General features: G+C 36.8%; 1 protein-coding gene across 1 annotated transcript; it reads left to right on the top strand.

The window, feature by feature from the left end:
* LOC141557221 (deoxynucleoside triphosphate triphosphohydrolase SAMHD1-like) lies at positions 1 to 21,590 on the top strand. The gene is made up of 16 exons (XM_074292601.1): positions 1 to 288; positions 1,021 to 1,087; positions 4,949 to 5,021; positions 5,705 to 5,865; positions 6,896 to 7,011; positions 8,356 to 8,426; positions 8,958 to 9,113; positions 10,269 to 10,369; positions 10,472 to 10,580; positions 11,265 to 11,356; positions 12,634 to 12,749; positions 13,563 to 13,702; positions 16,141 to 16,236; positions 16,991 to 17,095; positions 17,599 to 17,736; positions 21,197 to 21,590. The coding sequence occupies exons 1-16, from the start codon at positions 96 to 98 to the stop codon at positions 21,326 to 21,328; spliced, it is 1,866 nt and encodes a 621-aa protein (XP_074148702.1). The 5' UTR covers positions 1 to 95; the 3' UTR covers positions 21,329 to 21,590.
* Positions 21,591 to 21,653: the final 63 nt, after the last annotated feature.

The raw sequence follows: 21,653 nt of genomic DNA, 5'->3' as shown, positions 1-21,653 counted from the left end.
GCGGCCCTCCCGTGCTGGAGTCGTTGTGCGCTTGCGCGGCCCCTGCAGAACCGATTTCTGGATCTCTGCTGGTGCGGCCCGACAGAGGAAAGGCCATGAGGGGATTCGGGACTCCTCCTAAACGTGCCCGCTGCGGGCCTCCTTCCCCCACTTCGGAGCACGCCGCTACCTCCGCCGACGCGGAGCGGGAGGACGACGCCGATCCCCGGAGCTGGGACACGGAGCGGCTGTGCGCTTTCCTCTGTGATCAGGGCTTCTGCAACCCGACGCTGCTCGGCCGCATACGAGGTAATTGTTACTATTTTATTACATTATATAATAATTATAGTAAAATCTTATTAACTAGTGTTTCTAGAAACAACGCCCCTCCCCCCCAAAAGCAAAAAAACCCAAACCCAAACCCTCACCTACAAACGGTAATGAATGATATGAGGACTGCAGATGTGAAACTTAACACAAATTACAGCTGTCATGTTGATCACTGTGTTGTCATTGCTTTAAATTTTAAATTTGTTACAAGAAAAGGGCACAGAATGATTAGGGGAAATAACTAGTGAAAAAAAAAAGGCAACAAAAAATCTGAAATTTAAATTTAAACAAAGGAAGCCCACAAGATTTCTGCAGGATTTGATCAGAGACTTACTTCATAGAATCACCAGCTCTATAGTGATGATTCCAAAAGTCAGGATGGTTGTATTCATGCTTTAAAACCAAAAGAAAAAAAACCAAAAGAAAACTATACTTGAGTCTTTGGCCGAGGTTTTGCTCCCAAGTACAACATCTCCTCTAACCTTTTATTAGGAAAAACAAAAAAACAACATTCTTCAACTTTTACTTTGTATTTATCACTGATGGGTTAGTATTTCTCCCTAGACATTTCAGATAAGCTCTCTTGCATTTTGTACAGATCATACAGCTGTGAATTCGTTTCTAGGAATTTCCGTTTGAATTATATTTTATTTAATAAATATAAAAAGACAAGATGTATCAACATTTTAACTTTTAAAAATCTTTCCGTAGAAAAAAAAATCAGAGGCACTCAGCTGCTCAGCCTTGATGAATCAGTTCTTGAAAGTCTTGGAGTAAGGTAAGGCTGTTGCTCACATTAAAGTATGTCACAAAGCACACTTCAGATAATTCTCTTTTAATATTTTCTTCCTTTTGGATTATCATTTGAGTTCTTAATTCTTGATCTCAAAGGCAATTTCTGAGTGGGAAAGTGACAGTCAACATATTTTTGATGTTCGATGATGAATTTTGCTGGGGAGTTAAATGTTTTTTAATGGCCAGCTTCTCACTCTTGAGTTATTTGTGAGAGCACTAGATGATGTACAAAGATGAGAGAGAAAAATATTTTCAAGAAAATGTAAGGCTTGTTAGCAGTTGGTTTTAAAACTTCCTATTTTGCAAGACCTGCAATTTGCTGGTGATGGAATTCTGGAAAAAAGAAAACCAAGTATCATTAGCAAGACTCAGGTGTACTTTTTTATATTTTATTTTCCCCCTGAGCCTGGGGTTAAGTGACTTGCCCAGGGTCACACAGCTAGGAAGTGTTAAGTGTCTGAGACCACATTTGAACTCAGGTCCTCCTGAATTCAAGCCTGGTGCCCTATCCACTGCGCCACCTAGCTGCCCCTCAGGTGTACTTTTTAATGTTTGAGTAATTTTATTTCAGGATCTACAGCTAATGTCTTTTAAGACTCTCATCTAAGGTGACATTGGTGTTCTGTTATTCACAGGAGCTTCTTAAACAGTTTCTTCAGGGATTGAACTTGTCTTCCTCTGGTGCTGACAATCTTGGGATATGAAATCTTTTAGGGACCCACTATTTCAGATTTACTCCACTTTATCATGTTGTAAAAGAGTTGCTAGACTGGCAATCAAGAGATTTTCTGTTATTAGCAGTCTAACCTTGGACATCTGGCAGGAAACAAGTATTTATTGTGTGCTAGCCACTGGAGATAGGGGAAAAAATGGTGTGGGGCATGTGGGAGACAGTATATGAGTATATGCAAAATAAATACTGGGTAAATTTGGAGTGAGCCACTAGCATCACATGGGAGAACCAGGAAAGGCCTCATTTAAAAGGAAATATTTGAACTTAACTTTGAGAGGGAAAGTAAGAAATAGAGAATCCATTCTCGTTATGGGGGCAGCTCATTCCAAGACACAGGAATGGGAGATCAAGTTTTGTGTGTGAGGAAGAGAAAGGAATTCATTTTGGCTGGAGCAAAGAATGTGTGAAGGAAATAAGATGATAAGGCTGGAAAGGTAGTTTGGGGCCTAGTCATGAAGGCCTTTAGAGACCAACGGAATCAATATTTGATTGTAGAGGCGAGAAGGCGCCCCCGAGTTTGAGGAGAGGAGTGACTTGGTCATATCTGTGTTTTAGTATTATCTACCACTTTGTCAGCTCTTTGGAAAATGGATTGGAGAGGGAAGAAGTGAGGGCCAGAGACCATTTAGAAGACTGACAGTAGTTCAGGTGAGAGGTGAGGTGGTTAGCCAGATGAATGAGAAAGGGATAGGATGGTGAATGGTGTAGAGGTAGTATCTATGAGATTTGGCCACTGATTGGTTAGGTGAGGAAGAATGAGGGGTCAGGAAAGACTTCAGAGTTTCAGTCCTAGATGATTGGATAGATCAGACATCCAGCTGGAAATGTCCAGGAGGTAACTGGATATGGTGCTGAAGGAGTGGAGCACAGGCTCATAACCGGAAATATAGATCTTGGGCCCATCTGTATGGTCATTGAACCCATGGGAGATAATGATTGCCCAAAGAAAGATCGAACAGAACCCAGAGTTTGGGAGTCAGAAATAGATGAATATTCAGTCAGTTCATAAATATAAAAAAAAAATTTATTAAGCTTCTGTCTTGTACCAGGCATTAAGCCAGTAGTGATACAAAGAGAAAGGTAAAAATCCTTATTGTCCAGGAGCTGATAGTGTAATGAGGGAGAAAACATGTAGATATGTATGCACAAGCAAAGTATGTGTGTTTGAATTGGAGGGAATCAAAAGCAGACACTAATTAAGAGTCATTGGGAAAAGCTTCTTTTTAAAAGTGACATTTGAGCTGAGCCTTGAAGGAAGCCCTCACGTCCAGAGAATTCCAGGTATGGGACACAAACCATGAACATTCCCCGAGTCAGGAAAATGGAGTGTTTTGTTCCAGCAACAAAAAAAGGAGCCTGTGTCACTAGATAGAAGAATATGTGGAAGAAAACTTTAAAGCTAGAAGAAATGGAGTTTATTAACAGCTTTACTGAAGAGCAGTCAGACAGGAAGGAACTGAGAACTGAGAGAGCCCTCTCTGCACCTCACTTTATTTTTGTGTAAAAACAGTTTTTGTTTGTCCCCCCCCCCATTGCTAATATTTTACACTAGAGTCTGATGGAATGGTGCCTCTTTGGAGTGTAAGAGAGAATTGTTAAATTAAAACTGGTTAGTCATTATTATCTTATCAATAGTCTCTGTAATTAGTCCCTGAGAAATAGTTTGGTTTCTGTTGCTAAAATGGTCAGGGCAGATATGTGTAAAAATTGAGATCTAGGGTGGAATCCAGCCTTTGACACTGACTATATGACCCTGATGCAAAACAGTTTCTCTTTCTCAGAGTCAGGTGATAATTGTGGTAGCTACTTCTGCTGGGTTGTTATATTGGAAAGAAAGTACTTTGTAACCTTAAAATGTGGTAGAAACGCGAGATGGTGAGATAACTATCAGACATAAAGTAGTTCGTAGTAAATCCTTCTCTTCAATAACTGCTGAAAAAATCCGTTTACAGCAGAGGTAGGGTTTTTAAACATGAAAACCACAAATGGCTAGATCATTCCCGGATCTTGTACAGTTTCTAAGTTATTAGGGCCTTGTGATTGTTCAGCGGGGCACAGGATCAGTTACTGTAGCCAATGGCGGAAGGAAGGCACCTAGTTTGACTCACTTGGCAGTGATAGGTGGAGGGGTTGTTAACATACAAGGGATTGGGGGCAACTAGGTGGCTGAGGACCCGAGTTCAAATCTGTCTCAGACACTTAACACTTCCTAGCTGTGGGACCCTGGGCAAGTCACTTAACCCCAGCCTCAAAAAAAAAAAAAATTGGGGGAAAAAACATATAAAGGATTGATCACTTCAGCTTCAGCATGTCAACTGCAATCTCAATTTCAAGTCAAAAATCCCCTGGAAAGTAAGGAAGCTCCAACAAATCTAAATACAATATACATATATCAATTAATATGAAAATGTTTTAGAAATCTCATTACCTCAAATACTAAAGAGGGGCCAAAACTCGCAAGTAGACCAGGCTTGGTCTTTATGTATTGAGAGTCTAAATTCCAGCTGTGACTCGGCCTTAGTCCTTAATGCTGAGTTGTGTGTAAGTCATACTGATTGGGAAAGACTCCCAACAAGAGAATCAGCTAGTATTTATTGTGAACTAAATGCTTCAGGCGACAGCTGGGTGATGCTTTGGAGTCTGGAAGACTCATTTTCCTGAAGACAGATCTGGCCTCAGACATGGACTAGCTGTGTGACTCTGAGCAAATCACTTAGCCTTGCTTGCCTCCGTTTGCTCATCTGTAAAATGAGCTGGAGGAAGAAAAGGCCAGCCATTCCAGTGTCTTAGACCCCACATAGGGTCATGAAGTCAGACCCAACTGGAAAAAGACTGAACAGCAAATGTACGTTAGGGAACAGAGGAAATACAGCATTTTGTCACTCTAGCTTTCAGATGGCTGAAAAGACCAATCAGGAGAATGTCCTCTGAGCATGCTTGGAAACTTTATTTGCTTGGGACATTTATTGAAGTAAATTTTAAATTATTAATGGCTCTTAATGATCTGAAGGTAAAAAAGTGACCTGGTTTTTAAAAAGTTATTGTTAAGTATCACACTTTATCAAATAAATTGTGACTTGTCTTTTTGGGGGGGTTTGGTGACTTTCCCAGTTGTTTAGAAGAAAGACAGAAATTGCTGGATTGTATCCATCAACTGGATGAAGACCATGAAGAGATAATGAAGGTAAGTGGGAGTTAATTTTTAATTGTTAGATCCTAATATTATCTGTATTTGGAAGGCCTTTGTTTTCTTTTATCCATTTTATGTTTGAAGGGGCTCAGTGGCTATAGCACCAGTCCTCAAGTCAGGAGGACCTGAGTTCAAGTTTGGCCTCAGACACTTATTTAACATTTCCAAGCTGTGAGACCCCAATTCCCTCAGCACAACCCAAATTCAGTGAACATTATTAGCAAAGCTAAGTGAGGAGACAGCTTTTAAAGTAAATGTTGTTGTTTTTTTTTTAACAATGGGATAAATTTTCAGGTATCTATTAGTTTCTATAATGGTGGAAAAAAACAGTGGATTCTTAATTTGTAATTTTTAAATCTATTTTTGAGATCATAGAATGTTTCTTCTTTTGGCTCCCTCTCATTCCAAATCTGTGTAATTAGAGTAGTCCACCAGTAGAGCCAAAGGATGAAGCAAATGAATTAATTTGATTTTGTTTAATTTGATTTACAATGAATGGAACTGTAGCCCCAAACTGTGTAAATATATGGCTTGGAGGGAATCGTTGGCATATATAACATCTTAAATACTTAAATAACTTTGGTCTTTAGACTTGACATGGGGATTTAAAAAATGGGTTGTTACTTTTCATGCATAAATTGTTTTCATGTACAACTGTAAAAATCATCATTTTCCAGATATTTAACGATCCTGTTCATGGCCACATAGAACTTCACCCTCTTCTTATCCGAATCATCGACACACCTCAATTTCAAAGGCTGCGATACATCAAAATGATGGGAGGTGCTTACTATGTTTTTCCAGGTGCCTCTCACAACCGATTTGAGCATTGTCTAGGGTAAGGAGAAAAATGCACTTAAACAGAAGTATTACAGATAAGTTGTTCTTTAAGTCTTTCCATTACAAAGAACTTGTGCTTAGATATGATCTATTTTAGTAGTTTAACTTTTGTATTTAACCAAGTTCTTTCTAGCACAGTTAAATGTTATGGTGTGATTTACTTCCTACTTGTATATTCCTGAGTGTGGTAGTTGGGCTGGTGAGACAATAATTTCTCTCCAGGGTATTTTAGGGTTCCCCTTTTTTTTTTAAGCTTTCTTATGGATGTTATAGTCTATAAATATAAGTCCTTCAGTTTTCCTTCCTGCTTATTCTTATATAGGTTAGTTTCTGCCTTTGAAACCAAACTACTCAATATTTGGGGGAAAAATATGAATTTGAAAAGACAAAATTAGAGTTGTAACAATAGTATTAGAATTTGTCTTTTTTTTTCCAAAACGTGGAGGAAATGTTCCTGAATGGCAGGAAATGTAGTTTCCAGTTTATCTTTAGAGACAGTTCTTTCCAATATAATTTTGTTGCATGGTGCTAAGTGAATTACTAGAAAATTACAGATAACCCATATTGAATTGTGAGTACAAAAAAATTACACATAAAAGTGCTCTTGATGGGATTACCCTTACAATATGTTCTAAAGTTCTACTTACTCAGATAATTGAAGGTGACTAGAATTTTAAGGTTACTTTGAAACAGAAATTTTTTAACCTTTTCTTTTTCTTTTTTTTTCTATGTTATGTATTCTTTTGGGCAGTGTGGTGAAGCCTGTAGGTTCCTCAAAAGAATATTTTTAAAATTTATAAAATACATAGTGTTACCTCCAAAAAAGTTGTAGTAAACTATCATTATTATTTTAAAAATCAAATTTAAAACGTTCAAGGAGCTGAGAATAAGAGCCTCTGCTCTAAAGAAATGTAAACAAATATTACAGGTTGGATAACTGATCTTTGGGACTTGAAACGGTACATTCTTGATTGAAGAAACAGAATATATCTTCTAAAATGAAATTTTATTTTCTTCTTGCTTCACAGTGTCGGTTACCTAGCAGGATGTCTGGTCAGTGCACTGCGTGAAAAACAGCCTGAACTACAAATAACTAAGCGGGATATGCTGTGTGTTCAGATCGCTGGGCTTTGTCATGATCTAGGTAAACATGTTCAAGGAGCCAAAGGAGTTCAATGTGTAAAAACGTGATTTATATAAGTATTGAGGGATATAGTGTTCCTTTATTTTTAAAAACCAACCAACTGAGAAGTGTACAGTATAACAAATCCTAACTTCTCTTTATAATACCCCAGTGAATATCAGCATACAAAATCTGTCACCGTTTATGTCACTCTGTAATTCCAGAATACGTCATAAGCATTGCCACATCCTATTGCCTCAGTTGAGCATTTCTGCTACAGTATGCTGTATTAAAGACTCAATTGTGGATTATGAAAGTCTTCTGATCACTATGTCTCAGTAGATAGTTTGATCCTTTGCCTTCCTGAATCCATCTTTCTCGTGTTTAAAATACCTGAGATTTTTTGAACAGAAGATTCTCAGATTAGGGAGGGGGCAGGATTTCTCACTTCCACTATCCATGTGGGTGTAAAGCTAAATAATAGCCCCTGGGACTGTTGGCAATCCAAAATATTTTTGTAGCTACTGGTGAAACTAGATAATCACTAGCCTTATAAGGGATTATAGAGATCTGACTTAATCAGAAATCTAGTTCTCTGGTAAGGAAACTAGCTTAATCTCTTTCCTATGTGTTTCTTAGATGATAGGAAAGAAGTGTCTCTTACTGTTCATAGACCATTGACCAGCTTAGGTAAATCTGGAAAAGATTATCTTTAGGAAGTTGGCCCTTCTTGTTTCTCAAATGTACAGAGAACTAAGTCAAATCTATAAGAGCACAAATCATTCCCACATTGATAAATGGCCAAAGGATATGAACAGTCAGGTTTCAGAAGAAATCAAAGTGATCAGGAGTCATATGAAAACAAATGCTCTAAAATCTCTAATAATTGGAGAAGTGTAAATTAAAACAACTCAGAGTTACCACCTCATACCAGTCAGATTGGTTAATAACAGAAAAGAAAATGATAAATGCTAGAGAGGATGTGGAAAAATAGGTACACTGATGGAGTTGTGAACTGGTCCAGCCAGTCTGGAGAATGATTTGGAATTGTGCCCAAAGGGATTTAAAACTTTAAAAGTGTATACTCTAATCCAGCATCACAGACTATTGGGTCGTTCTGTATCCCTAAGAAATCAAAGAAAAGGAAAAGAATATGTACAAAAACATTTATAGTAACTCTTTTTAGGGTGGCAAAGAATTGAAAATGGAGGGGATATCCTTCAATTGGTAAAGTTGTGGCATATTGTTGAGGCCATGGATCTTCTGAAGAATAGAAATGAATTAAGTTTGAATAAAAAAGAATAGATAAAATGAATTTGTGCTTTTCAGTAGTGTGAACCAGTGCTTCTTATTCTCTTTTTAAAGGTCATGGACCCTTTTCACACATGTTTGATAGAAGGTTTATTCCCCGTGCTCGCCCAGGATATCATTGGGAGGTATGTGATATAGTCAGATTTTCACATAGATAAAAAGATGAAGCATTTATAAGGCACATTACTATATTCCAGGCACTGCACAAAGTTCTGGGGATACAAATAGAAGCAAAAAAGCCAGTCCCTACCCTACCTACTAGACCTTTCGTTCTAATGAGGGGAAATAGCATGAAGAAGACCTGGAAAATGTGGAAAGGGGAAGGGCAAGCCTTGTGGGCAGTATCCCTCCATGGTGTACGGGGTGTCAAGGAGGTTAAAAAGTCCAAAGAATGAGCAGTGTGCCCAGGAGTGAAGTGACCACATTTCTTGGTGTCCTCCTACAATCCCCACAGGTAGCAGAACTCCTTAAGGCAAGAGTAGAAAATTAAAGGCTAGCAGAATTTCTAAACTAAGTTCAGAGTTAAAGGACCATGAGTTAGGCAGCTACGGGACAAAATCAATTAGTCATAATTTGAATGAATAAATAAATGACAGCGGGTCAGCTTAATTTTTACAGATCAGATGGACAAGTTTCTTCTGTTCTTATTTTTTCAGCATGAAATGGGTTCAGTGAAGATGTTTGACTACCTGGTTAAGGCCAATGGAATTGAAAATATAATGAAGAAATATGGACTTGTTCCAGAAGAAGATATATGTTTTATCAAAGAACAAATCGCGGGACCTCTTGATTCAACAGGAAAGAGTTCTTTGGTGAGTTAGCTAGTTGGTTTGAATTGCCTAATACTTCTTAAATGAGGGACTATCTTTTCCTTTCTGTAAATTTTACCAGTTTTTAAGAAGTGCATTTATAGTTTAGAAGCTCCCCAAATTGTAATTGCATCCTAAGTTGTTTATTTAGATCCAGCTATATAGTCATTTGAAAACTGCAACTATAAAACTCCTTTGGACATCCATTTTCCTTCCATTTCTTTCCTGCTAAAGAAAGTTTGCTCCAAATGTTTTTGTCCATATGAGATCTTTTCCTATTGATGTCACTGGATAGAAATCCTTTTTTGGTGTTTCTGGGTCAAAAAGAAGGTATGCTTTATTGTCTTTTCATGATAAGGATAAGCTTAGTTGGATTTTCTTCTGCCTTTTTTTTTACCTTCTAAAATCCCTACCTTTAATCAAATATATTAAAAATATCATCTGAATTATCTTTCCTTTCCCTGCCAATCAGTTTTCTGCCCATGGAAAATTTCATAATCTGTAGAGATTATTTCTATATTCTTTACCCCTTTAGTGCATATGGTAATTTCTTAAGCAGAAGTCCATGGATTTTTTAGTGTTTTGATCATTATGTTTCAATAAATGTTTTCAATATTTCAATAAAATGTTTCCTTTATAATCTTATGTTTTATTTTATATGTTTAAAACTATTCTGAAAAGAAATCCCTAATGTCTTCAGACTTCCAGAGAGATCCATAATATTCAAAAAGTTAAGAAATCCTTTTCTAATAATACCACATGTAAATCTTTAGGTTTGACAGGTATTTAATTGTTCTTATACATTCCCTAGAAATGTAGCATAGCTCCTGATTGGTCTTAGGAGTTTGATGTGTTTGCTTCCATAGTTTATACTACAGAACACTGACCGCCATTCCTGTGGGTAATAATGGGGCTATCCGTGCTCTTTATTCACAGGATAATTAAGACGTGATAATGTTGGGGAAAGAATGAACTTGTGTGTAAAAGGCTTTTCATGTGTTTTAAAACTTGGCAACATAAACAGAAAAAGTTCTTGTATAAATAATTGTCTCTTTTGTAAACTTGCTTTGCTATCATATCTGAAAAGTAATGAATTAATGAACATTAATCCATGATTATGACTAAATAGTTTTTCCCTGGTCTTTTTTTCCCCCCCAGTGGCCATATAAAGGACGACCTGAAGAGAAAAACTTTCTTTATGAGATAGTGGCTAATAAACGCAATGGCATTGATGTGGATAAATGGGATTATTTTGCCAGGTACACTTTGAACATTTCACAAGTGCTGTCATACTTTGATGAGTAATTTCTAAGTATTTTCCTACTGATTTTTTTCACCTCCCTTTCTTGGAATCTTTTTAGGGATTGCCACCATCTTGGAATTCCAAATAACTTTGACCATAAGCGCTTTATTAAGTTTGCCCGTGTATGTGAAGTAAACCATAAGAAATATATTTGCACCAGAGACAAGGTAAAGTGTTTGAGAAAAAAATAGTCAAGAAAGAAAGGGATTCTCTTGTTCCTAATTACAAATTGAGAGTTGGGGGAATAGCATTTTCAGTCATCTTTTCTTTTGTTTAGTATTGTTAAATGCTCTTATAAAATTAATAAAATGTTGGACAGCATTCGCAGCTTTTGTGAATGCATGATTTTTGTCACCTTCCTGAATTTATTGGGGATGCCAAAGGGGAAAAATCACATACATAACTGTTTAATTTGCCTTTGTGACATAAATACGCATATCTCTATGTAATTCTCTGTTTGAATTTGCTTAACTTATGTGGAATTATGCTAAAATAAAACCTTGGACAAATATTTAAATATTATTTTATGATATTAGCAGTATTTAGGTCCACTTGGTAAAGTATTAAAAAGTTAAGAGCGAGCCAATGAATGTCACAGATCTACCATCCTTATATCAGGGGTACTGGGATGGTGTATACGTTATTCATTGTGTGGTAGAAAAAGAAGGGCATGCAGGTTTAAATTTGTTTTCTGCTGCATCCCACCTTGGGACTTTGGATCAGTCATTTTACACAAAGGTGTTAAACTAGATCAATTCTGTGATCCTGTGTAACCTTATGCACATTATTTATGCCTGTCTTCATCGCTTTTCTGTTTCTCATACTTATAAGTTTGTTTCACAATTCTCTAGGAAGCTGGAAACCTGTATGACATGTTCTATACACGCAACTGCCTGCACCGAAGAGCTTACCAGCACAGAGTTGGCAACATCATTGACACAATGTAAGGATTTTCCTCTCCACTTCCCTACACAATTTTCCATTGTGCATTTGTTGAAGTGAATTGAATGTTGTATGTGTTCAATATGATACGTATTTCAGGTTCTGAAGGAATTCAGATGAAATGAAAAACATGCTGTAGTTTAGATAGTTTATAGAGCCAGCCTTAATGAGAAAATTGAGTAGGAACAATAAAAAGTATCAAATATCTAAAAATAGCACAGAAAACATGGGAGGAGATCAAGGGGAAATAGAAAATGTCAGTCATCAAAACTGTTTAATTCTGGTTTTTAAAAACCCCATAAAAAATAAATCACTGAAATAGACTAATGAAGCTTTTAATTTTTGTTTGGTCCCAACTCTCATTCATAGTTAATTTTTAAATTTTCAGTAGTATTTTATTTTCTAAATGAAGTAAAGATAGTTTTCATCACTTTTTTCTTGGTAAGACGTTATGTTCCAAATTTTTCTCCTCCTCTCCTTTATCTCCCCTTCCCCAAAATAGCAAGCAAACTGATATATTGTAAACATATTTTTATATTTGTCATGTTGTACAAGAAAAATCAGATCAAAAGGGAAAAAAAAGACGAAAGAGAAAGAACAAACATATATGTTTATAAGAACAAAAATATATGTGGATATATACGTGTATATATATATATAAGAATTGTACATGTTTGACATATATTGGATTACTTGCTATTTAGATGAGGGGTTTGGAGGAAGAGAGGGAGAAAAATTTGGAACACAAGGTTTTCTAAGTGTGAATGTTAACTAATTTTTTTGGAGGGGGAAGCTGTTATTTTTAAAATATATATATATATACATACATACATACATATATATATATATATATAATATATGATTTTAAGTTCCAAATGTTATCTCTCCTTCTCTCCACTCCCCTTTGATTGAGAAGGCAAGCAATTTGATGTGATTTATACATGTAAATTCCTTCAAAACATATTTCCATATTAGTCATGACGTGAAAGAAAATAGAGAAAACCAAAAGAAAAATGACGTTTTTTTAAAGTATGCTTTAATCTGCATTTAGATGAAAGAGTTCTTTTTATTGATGCTTTCATGTCTCATTCAATTTTCTCTTTCCCTGCATCCAGTGAGCCCTCCTTTGTAAGATTTAAAAGAAAATTCCATAAAACCAGCTCACAAATTAGCTGCATATGATAATATGACAGCATCTGTATACAGTTCCATTCCCATAGTTCCCCACCCCAAGTGAGAGATGCACTTTAACAGATTATGTAAATTAATTCTCAACAGGATTACAGATGCCTTCCTTAAAGCTGATCCCCATATAGAAATAGAAGGTAGTGGAGGGAAAAAGTACAAGCTTTCTACAGCAATTGATGATATGGAAGCCTATGTTAAACTTACAGGTAAGATTTTAAATGGATTTAATTCTACCCAGATACAATATAGGCAATCAATCTTCATCTTAGAAATTGGCTATACTTAGAAAGATTGTTAATTTTTTCCCCCAGATTCAAAAAGCGATATGCTATATAAATAGTATTATAAGTGGTAATTAAACTCCAAACCAACAATAAAAGCCCATCAAATTCATTAAAGTATTTGGTCAAAAAATAGTGGTCAAAATGGTCAAAAAAAAATTCAGTACTTTAGAAGATGTGATTTAATGAGGGTGATGGCTAACTGGCACAGTGAATAGAGAGCTGGCCTTGGAGTAAGAAACTTGAGTTCAAATCCTGGTTCAGATATTTTAGTAGCCCTGTGACACTAGATGATCATTTAACTTAAGTCTATAAAATGGGTATAATAATAAAACTGATCTCCAAGAAGTATAGTAAAAGTCAAGTGAGATGAAATGCAAAGTGCTTTGTAAAGCTTTGGAGTGCTGTGTCCTTTTTTGTGTTTTCAGTAGACTATTTTGGCTACCAAAATCAAAAATTAGGATAAAAAAATGATCACTTGGCAGCCAAGCCCACTGTTGCCTGTAAGTGGGCTTAGCTTTTTTTTTTTTTCCTTCACATTTTGTCACTGCACGTTAGTGCTGATTGTAAAGCATAAATTAAGGAAATTATATTTGAAGATCACTTCTTAAAATACAAAACTCCAATTTTAAGGAATACCTAGAAAATCCTTAATGCATTATTCCTACATATCTGGATGATGGGGGGGGGAGGGCGCTTTGGATAGTAGGATATTGATTGTTGTTTTGATTTTGGCAGATAACATTTTTCTGGAGATTTTGCAATCTCGTGATCCTAAATTGGCTGAGGCACGAGAGATTTTACTGAAAATTGAAAGTCGTAAACTATACAAGTTTGTGGGTGAAACTCAGCCAACAGGGGAAGAGAAGATTCAAAAGGTAAGTGGATGCTTTGAAGGTCTTCAAATTGCACTTCCAAACTTTGATTTGAAATTTGGCAATGTGGGTGATTATAAGTGGTCCTCCTAATGTAACTGTCCTCATCCCTAGTCTCCAAGGTCAAGTAATAGGTTATAAAAGAAAATGTGAAGTATATTAAATCAGATCTGGCTCTGTTCTTTTGGACTGTTTAGATCTTTGCATCTCATTCTGTCAGCTCATGTACTCAAAGAGTTCTCTTTTAATTAGACAGAATTGATTCTCCCTGCCTACTATAATAGTTGGAGATAGAAAAAATTTAAGCCATATGATTTATTAACAAAACAGGTGTAATAAATGGTTGAGTGGACTCCTTAGTCAGTTCAAAGACCATGTGAATAAATAGTGAGACAATGTTAGTTATTGCAAATACATAATATTTTAAAATTTAATTTTAATTTAATGAAAGAAAACTATTAACAAAATACAAGACTAGGTCATCTGGTTTCTTACTGTAGGAAAGCTTAGATGTTCCCAGGTTGGGAGAGGTAGAACAAATGGGGACAATTCCATGAAATCAGAGAAAGAGTGGGTATATGCAGTTAAAGGAACATGAAAACAATAACTGGTTGGCTAATATAGGGGAGTTTTCACATAGGGATTGATTAAGATGTGTAATTATGAGAAAATTCCTTGTATCTGTATTCAATTCTGATTAAATTTCTGGTCACTGTAGCCTAGGTCCTTAATTAAAGTCTCTAAGCAACAGATAGACGTGGTCCAGCTTGCCATTCATTCAGGAATTAAGTTTATGGTTGGGTTTTTTTTTCCTTCCTCCCCTTCCCCCCAATTCACATAATTGAATGAAGTATTCTCACAAGACAGAAAATGGGCTAGACCTATATTGAGCCAGTGCCAGAATTGGGTCACAGGATAGAATCATTGGGGTTCACTCAATTATCTTTTCTATTTTTTTTTTTTTTTGGCTGAGGCAATTAGGGGTTAAGTGCCTTGCCCAGGGTCACACAGGTAGGAAGTGTTAAGGTCAGATCGGAACTCCTGACTTCAGGGCTCGTGCTCTATCCACTGGGCCACCTAGCTGCCTCTCAATTAAATATTTTTAAGAATATTTTTGATGATTGTTTTTACATCAATTATTTCTGAATCTATACCCCACCCCTTCATAAACCGAACCCTTGTAACAAGGAAAAACAATTAAAAACAGCTTAATGTTTTATGTATGCAATACTGTGTCTTCCTGCCTCTGCCAAGTGGGAGAATTAACCTCTTTTATCTTGTGTGGCGTCTTAGGACATCCTAAAATAATATGCTTAATTCATTTCCATAAACATTACCTGCCTTCTACAGTAAGACATTGTGTCAGGCATTAGAATTTGAAATATTTTTCCATCTATTTAACATTTTATTTTCCATGGAAAACATGGAAAACAATTTTAACATTTGTTTTAAAACTTTTGAGTTCCAGATTCTCTCCCTTCCTCCTACTCTTCATTGAGACACATGCAAAGTTATGCAAAACATAGAAATTTTTAGTGACCTTATGTCATCTAGGAGTTCATGGGATAGGTACCCTAATAAATCTTAGTTGCAAAGGAGCCATGCATAGTTCTCTAAAACATTTAAGGGAGGAAAGATCAGGCTCAGTTTGGTCTGGGAATGGGGCATGAGGAGCAATCACTATGAAATGACTATGAGGAAGTACTGAGCCCAAAAAAAGGTTTTTACATAATGTTTTTATTTATTTATTTTTCAATCACTTACATTTTCCACTGCCTCTCTCTTCCCACGTCCTTCCAGAGAAAGAAAAGTTCAGCTAAACTACCAACAAAACGAAAAGTCTAACGTTATGTGCTGGGGTACCCTATTCATGCTCAGCTTCCACCTCTGCAAAGGAGAGGTGTTGTATCATATCCCTTTTGGGCTTAACAAATCCTTATTTCATAGCTCTCAGTTTTAATTATTTTGGTAATCTTTTTCTTTAAACAGAACAAAAAACTTATTTATTTTTGTTCTGAACTTTAAAATAATATATTGAGAATTGTGTATCACAATTTGTTTAGTCATTCCCCCCATTCAGTGAGAATCTATTTTGTCTCCATTTTTTTGCCAGTAAGAAGAAAAACTATTCTAAATATTTCTATATATATTTGGGGTCTTTTTGGCAAAAACAATCTTGGGATGTGTGCTGAGTGGTGGAATGTCTTTTTCAAAGGATGTGGATCTTTTAGTCACTACTCTGTTCTCATAATTCCAAATTTCTTGGAACAGTGGGGTTTTAACATGACAGATAAGAGGCAGGAAAAGTACATTGCAGACATTACAGAACATAAAGGTGAGGATATTCACGTGATATGAGCCTGTGAGTAGTGTACTATAAACTTTCTCTCATAGTTTAAGCTGTCTTCTAGATAATAAATTCAAAATTATTTCTTTCCTAGGAGGAATATGATGAACTTCCAAAAGATGTTGCTGCTTCCATACCACAAGTTATGGATCTAAAAGTTGAATTAAAGGCTGAAGATTTCATAGTTGATGTAAGTTGCTGGCACTGTGATATCATTAACAAACATTTCTCCAAACCATGTGTAAGATTGTTCCTGTAAGCTGCTTCCAATTGTCCTCCTGTTACATTTAGTTTATGAACATTGACATTTTTACTGATTCTCACATCCCATTTTATAAAAAGGCGCAAATTTTGTTCGTCCTCAAATGAAAGGGATGTAAATTTAGCTGCCTATACCAGGCAGTGTATTTGGAGAGTCGATTGGGCTGGGTATGTTGATGTTTTGCTGTTTTAAAATTCAAGAGTTTATAATAATTCCCTTTATTTATATGGACAAATTGATGATCATGTCTAGAACAGGATTTGATAAAATGTCCTTGGACAGGAGAACAAACTCAATTGTTAACATTGTTCCTCAAAGGAAAATCCAGTTTGTTTTCAAACATACTTTCCAGGAAATCACGGAGTGAAGAGCAAGGACTATTTGTGTATTTCTCATCCCATAGCCAAAGGAAATGATGGAAGTTTGATGGCACTTATATTTCTACTTACTCTACCAAATGATAGGATCCACTCTGCTTGTAGGAACCTTTTGCCCAGGCTTAAAGCAAACTAAAAGGAAACAAATTCCTCGGGTTATTTTTAGCAGAATGTTTTCTTCAGCCTTGGTTAATTTTGTTGGTCTTAGTCATGATGATGGACGGTATTCCTTGGCTTGCCTCTCTAAGCTCAATAAGTGAAGTGGTATTGCTGTTCTGTAATTTTTTCTTTTATCTTCTGTTAAGGTTATCAACATGCATTATGGAATGCAAGAAAAAAATCCTATGGATCATGTTTATTTCTATTGCAAGAGTGACCGAAATAAAGCAATCATGATTACAAAAGATCAGGTAAACATTCAAATTAGGTCAAAATAAATTTGCTATTGTGACATGTCATGTCTATCCACCTGTCTAACATTTTTAATGCAGTTCGAAAGAGTTGGTGTTTTGGCTGGGAGGGAGGATTGATATTTTATTATGAATTATGGGGCATAATGATTAGAAAGGAAAGTTATAGAATCTTTTTTTTTTTTTAATACCTTTAGTGATAGTATGTGAGGCTACTAGGTGACTCAAGGAATAGAGTGCTGAGTGTGGAATTGGGAAGACCTGAGTTCAAATCCTTCAGGTGCTTACTCACTGTGTGACCCTGAGCAAGTAACTTTTGGGTCCCCTAATCCACTGCAGTAGGAAATATCACTTGCCTCTCCAGTGTATTGATGGTCCACAGGGTCCACCACCCCTGATTGGCTGAGACAGCATCCAAGTGGGAACATGATTGGTGGGGAGATTTAGTGTCTTACCTGCTTTGTGATTCAGGAAAGAAATGATGAGTTCTTTCTTTTGAAAAGGTTTCACAGCTTCTCCCTAAAAAATTTGCTGAACAGCTTATCCGAGTGTACTGTAAGAAAACAGATAAGCAAAGTTTAGCGGCTGCCAGGCAGTATTTTGTTCAGTGGTGCATGAACAAAAACTTCACCAAACCACAGGTAAGTCATTTATTACTCTTTTCTTAAATCATTTCCTTCTAAACATCCAGAGAAAGAAGGGGGTTTTTTCTTACCTCCTCATTTCTTTGGAACCTGACAAAATTATATTTAAAATAATTTGATTATCATTTCAAATATAAATGAATGTCTGTTTTGTTTTGCTTTTTTTTTTTGTTGTTGTTGTTTTAATATTGAGCCCTAGATACTTTAGTGAGGGTTTAACAAAAGTTCAGTAAGGGATATCTCTGAAATTCTTCAGAAACTACTCTGGGATCACTCCTCTAATCCAGTTCCTGCCTCAAGGGCACTCACTATATTATGCTGGAAATATACAACATACAGCTAAAAGAGGATAATGAAAAAGGTACAAATGGAGCAGTGATGAACTATCATCATCAGTGATTCCATCTCTAAATCTCTTCACCTTTAGTCTTCCAGAATAAAAGTTGACTGTGATAAGACTTTCCTTTCATTCTGCCTCATCAGTCTATGCTAATAAGAACCCAATCATCAGATCCTTATCCTCCTTAGTCACTCTGTCACATTGAGTTCCTCATTTCTTGCTATTATAAACCTTGTAATTTAAAAGACTAAAATTAGGCCCTTCTACCCAAACTATGCTCTGTCCTTTTAATAATCAAATTGATGGAGTCAGCTGATATCTCAGTCTAGATGATTCCCATATCTGCAGTTACCCTTTCTCTCTCTTTTGAGCTTTAGTCCAAAATTTGTAATTGCCCGCTGGACGTGTTCACTTGGATGTGTCTCATAGGCATCTCGAGCTCAACACGTGAAGAACAAAACTTTTCCCCTAAGTTGTCCCCTGGTTCTAATTTCCCCATTTTGGGCAATTGCATCATAATCCTTCTAGTTATATAATATTACATTAGGAGTCCCTGTGCTTGACCATTTTCACTGAGCCCACTCTGACCTTATGCCCATTTATGCACATTTTAATTCTGTTTTTATGCCCATCGTCTGCTGTCTTACTTACTGCCTGCTGTCTAAAATTCAGATTTCTTTGCTTATCATTCAGTACTCTCTGTACTCTAGCACTGGCCTGCTTTTTCTTCTCTTCTCCTGTCAGTTGTCTTCCTACCACATCTTATTGAATCCCTTAAGATTTCTCTTTTTTTCCTTCTCTGCAGTCTTGTATTTGAAAGTCATGTTCTCTATTAAACTCTGGTCTTATTTGAATAGATATTCCTCTTTTTCCCCCTGAAGAATTATACTCAGTTTTGCTGGGTAGGTGACTCTTGGTTGTAATCCTAGATTCTTTATCTCCTGGAAGTGCATTATTCCTAACTGTGACTCCATGTATTTAAACCTTTGTTGCGTTTCTTTCTGACTGCTTGTAGAATTTTCTCCTAAAGTGGAACTTGGCTATAATATTGGCTCTGAAATTTGGGCTTTAACATTCCTGGAAGTTTTGCTTTTTTGGATCTCTTTGAGGAAGTCATTAGTTGATTCTTATTTTACCCTCTGATGCAAGTATATCAGGGCACTTTTGGTTGATAATTTTTTGAAAGATGATGTCTTGGGTTTTGTTTTTTAAATTATGGCTTTCAGAGAGTCCAATAATTTTTAAATTCTTTCTTCTCCGTGTGTTTTCCAATCAGTTATTTTTTTACTGAGTTATTTCATATTTTCTTCTGTTTTTTCATTCTTTCGATTTTGTTTTTGTTTCTTGATGTCTCATGGAGCTCTACTTGCCCGTTTCTAAATTTTTTTAAATTATTACCTTCAATGACCTTTTGATTTCCATTTTCTATTTGGCCCTATTCTGTTTCTTTGATTTTTAAAAATCCTTTTTTTTGGAACCTACCCAGGGATTGTTTTGGGGCTTTTAACCAATTCACTTTTTTTTTTTGAGTCTTTTTTGTGTAACACTTTTGACTTTGTTCTGCATTTTTTGGTTATTTTCCTAGCCTATTTCTTGAATTTTAACTTTGTGTAAAAGTTGGCTGTGCTCCCAAGGCATACAGGAGGCATTATCCCAAGCTTCAAGTTTTTCATGTTGCTGCTTTCAGAAAGAGGTAGTTTTATGCATCTGTGAGTTTTCAGTTCTTCCAAGGTGACGTGCTTTAAGAAGAGTCATTGCCCTTCTGGTTTGGGCTGTGGTGTGTGAGTGACCACAAGTGTTCTTTTTTTAATTGTTAAATTTTTTTTTTCACTTGGAACTGTGACCAAGATTTCCGTGTACTCCCTAAGGTTAGTGGGACTGTGGCCTAGAACCATGTGTGGCCACATAACAGCATGTCCCATACCTAGTGCCAGTGCAGAGCTCCCTGTTGTCTCGTTCTGGGCCAGCTGTAACTCCCTTACAGTCTGTGGCCTGAGAGTCTGGACGCTGCTGAAGCTGATTCAGGCACCCGCCAGCCTGGTCATGCTGCTGCCGGCTCGGGGTGTGGGCTCTGGGATGTGGACGCTGCTCCACTCCCACCTGCTGATACAGACTTTCTTCTGCGTTGCCTTGAGATGCAGAATTGTTTTTCCCTGACCTTTTGTTGGTTCTGCTGCTCTAGAATTTGCTTTGAGGCATTATTTTAAAGCTGTTCAGAGGGGATTTGGGGAGAGCTCAGGCAAGTCTCTGCCTTTACTCCACTCTCTTAGAGCTGCCGCTCATTTTATTAATTTTCAAATTTTCATAAGTGTTATGATGATTAATAGAATTTTAATTAAAGCAAAAAGAAAATCGTAGAACTTAAGCTATAAATATGTGTGTGTATATATATATATATATATATATATATATATATATATATATATATATATATATATATATATATATAGAGAGAGAGAGAGAGAGAGAGAGAGAGAGAGAGAGAGAGAGAGAGAGAGAGAGAGAGAGAGAGAGAGAGAAAGATTTGGGCTCATCAGAGGAATAATGTGGACAATGTGTTTGTGTTCTGAGCCATATTAATGAAACCCAGGATTCCCCACTGTGGTTTACTCAGTGGGAAAAGTTCCCTACCCACAAACATGTGCTCGTGGCCCCTTAGGGACGACAGGAAGGTGTAAAAGGTTTGGCGCAGCCCACCCCATTTAGTAGAAATACACTGGAGAACCCTTGCTGGCAGGCCAGCAGTGTCATCCTGTTGCTGGGGGGTGGGGGGTCTGTAAGACCAGACAGCGAAGCTTAATTCTTTCCCTTTTGACGAGGCTCCCTGGACTCGTGCAGTCAGGGCAGAGCCCGGGGTTCTGAGCTTAGGGCCGATGGGTACAAGGAGAGGGGCTGGGGGTTGGCCCAAGTCCTCGTCCGGGCTCCGCCGCCAGGTGGCTGAATTGCTGGGGGGCCCGAGTCAGCCAGCTGCTTCACCTCCAGTCATTGAGTGGGAGCAGGTCCGTTTGGTTGAGCTCATTTTCTGAGTCTCATGATTGTACCTGTCCACACGTGCAGGTTAAGTGCTATGAGAGATTGTGCTGTAACTCTTGTCATTTTTTTTTTCTTGAAAAATAGGATGGTGATGTTGTGGCCCCAAAACTAACACCCATGAAAGCCAGTTGGAATCTCCGGTGTAGAGAGCAAAGTCCAGATCTTCATAGAGAGAGTTCCAACATCAAAACCAACCTTTTTCAGGAAAAAAAGTAATAGAATGGGAATTTCCACTTCTCTGCTTCTTGTAAAGAGATGTGCCCCAGTCCCAATGCTGCAAGAAGGTTTCATCGCACCTATCCTTTTTCTTGGCTTCTTCAAACAAAGCTGTTGTGCATATATCCTCAGTCAGAAGCTGATCAGCATGTAAATAAATCACACCATCTTTTTCTTTCAAATAGACTTGGGGAGCTGAGAGCTGCAAACAGGGAAATCTTAACGTAATCAGTATTTATAATAAATTCTGTAGTAATTTCAAGATTTTAGTTGCAATAGTGCAAGACATTTTATATGAGGAAACAAGAAAAATTTGATATCACTT

This window comes from Sminthopsis crassicaudata, chromosome 2 (genome assembly GCF_048593235.1).
Source record: "Sminthopsis crassicaudata isolate SCR6 chromosome 2, ASM4859323v1, whole genome shotgun sequence".
NCBI classification, from domain to species: domain Eukaryota; kingdom Metazoa; phylum Chordata; class Mammalia; order Dasyuromorphia; family Dasyuridae; genus Sminthopsis; species Sminthopsis crassicaudata.
Note: the sequence above shows the minus strand (reverse complement) of the source record. Positions and strands in the feature narration are given on the sequence as shown.

Coding starts and splice junctions, on each gene's coding strand:
- LOC141557221 (XM_074292601.1), top strand. CDS start 96: ATGAGGGGATTCGGGACTCCTCCTAAACGTGCCCGCTGCGGGCCTCCT. Junction 8,427..8,957: donor GCCCAGGATATCATTGGGAG/GTATGTGATATA, acceptor TTATTTTTTCAG/CATGAAATGGGTTCAGTGAA. Junction 17,096..17,598: donor TCATGATTACAAAAGATCAG/GTAAACATTCAA, acceptor TCTTTTGAAAAG/GTTTCACAGCTTCTCCCTAA.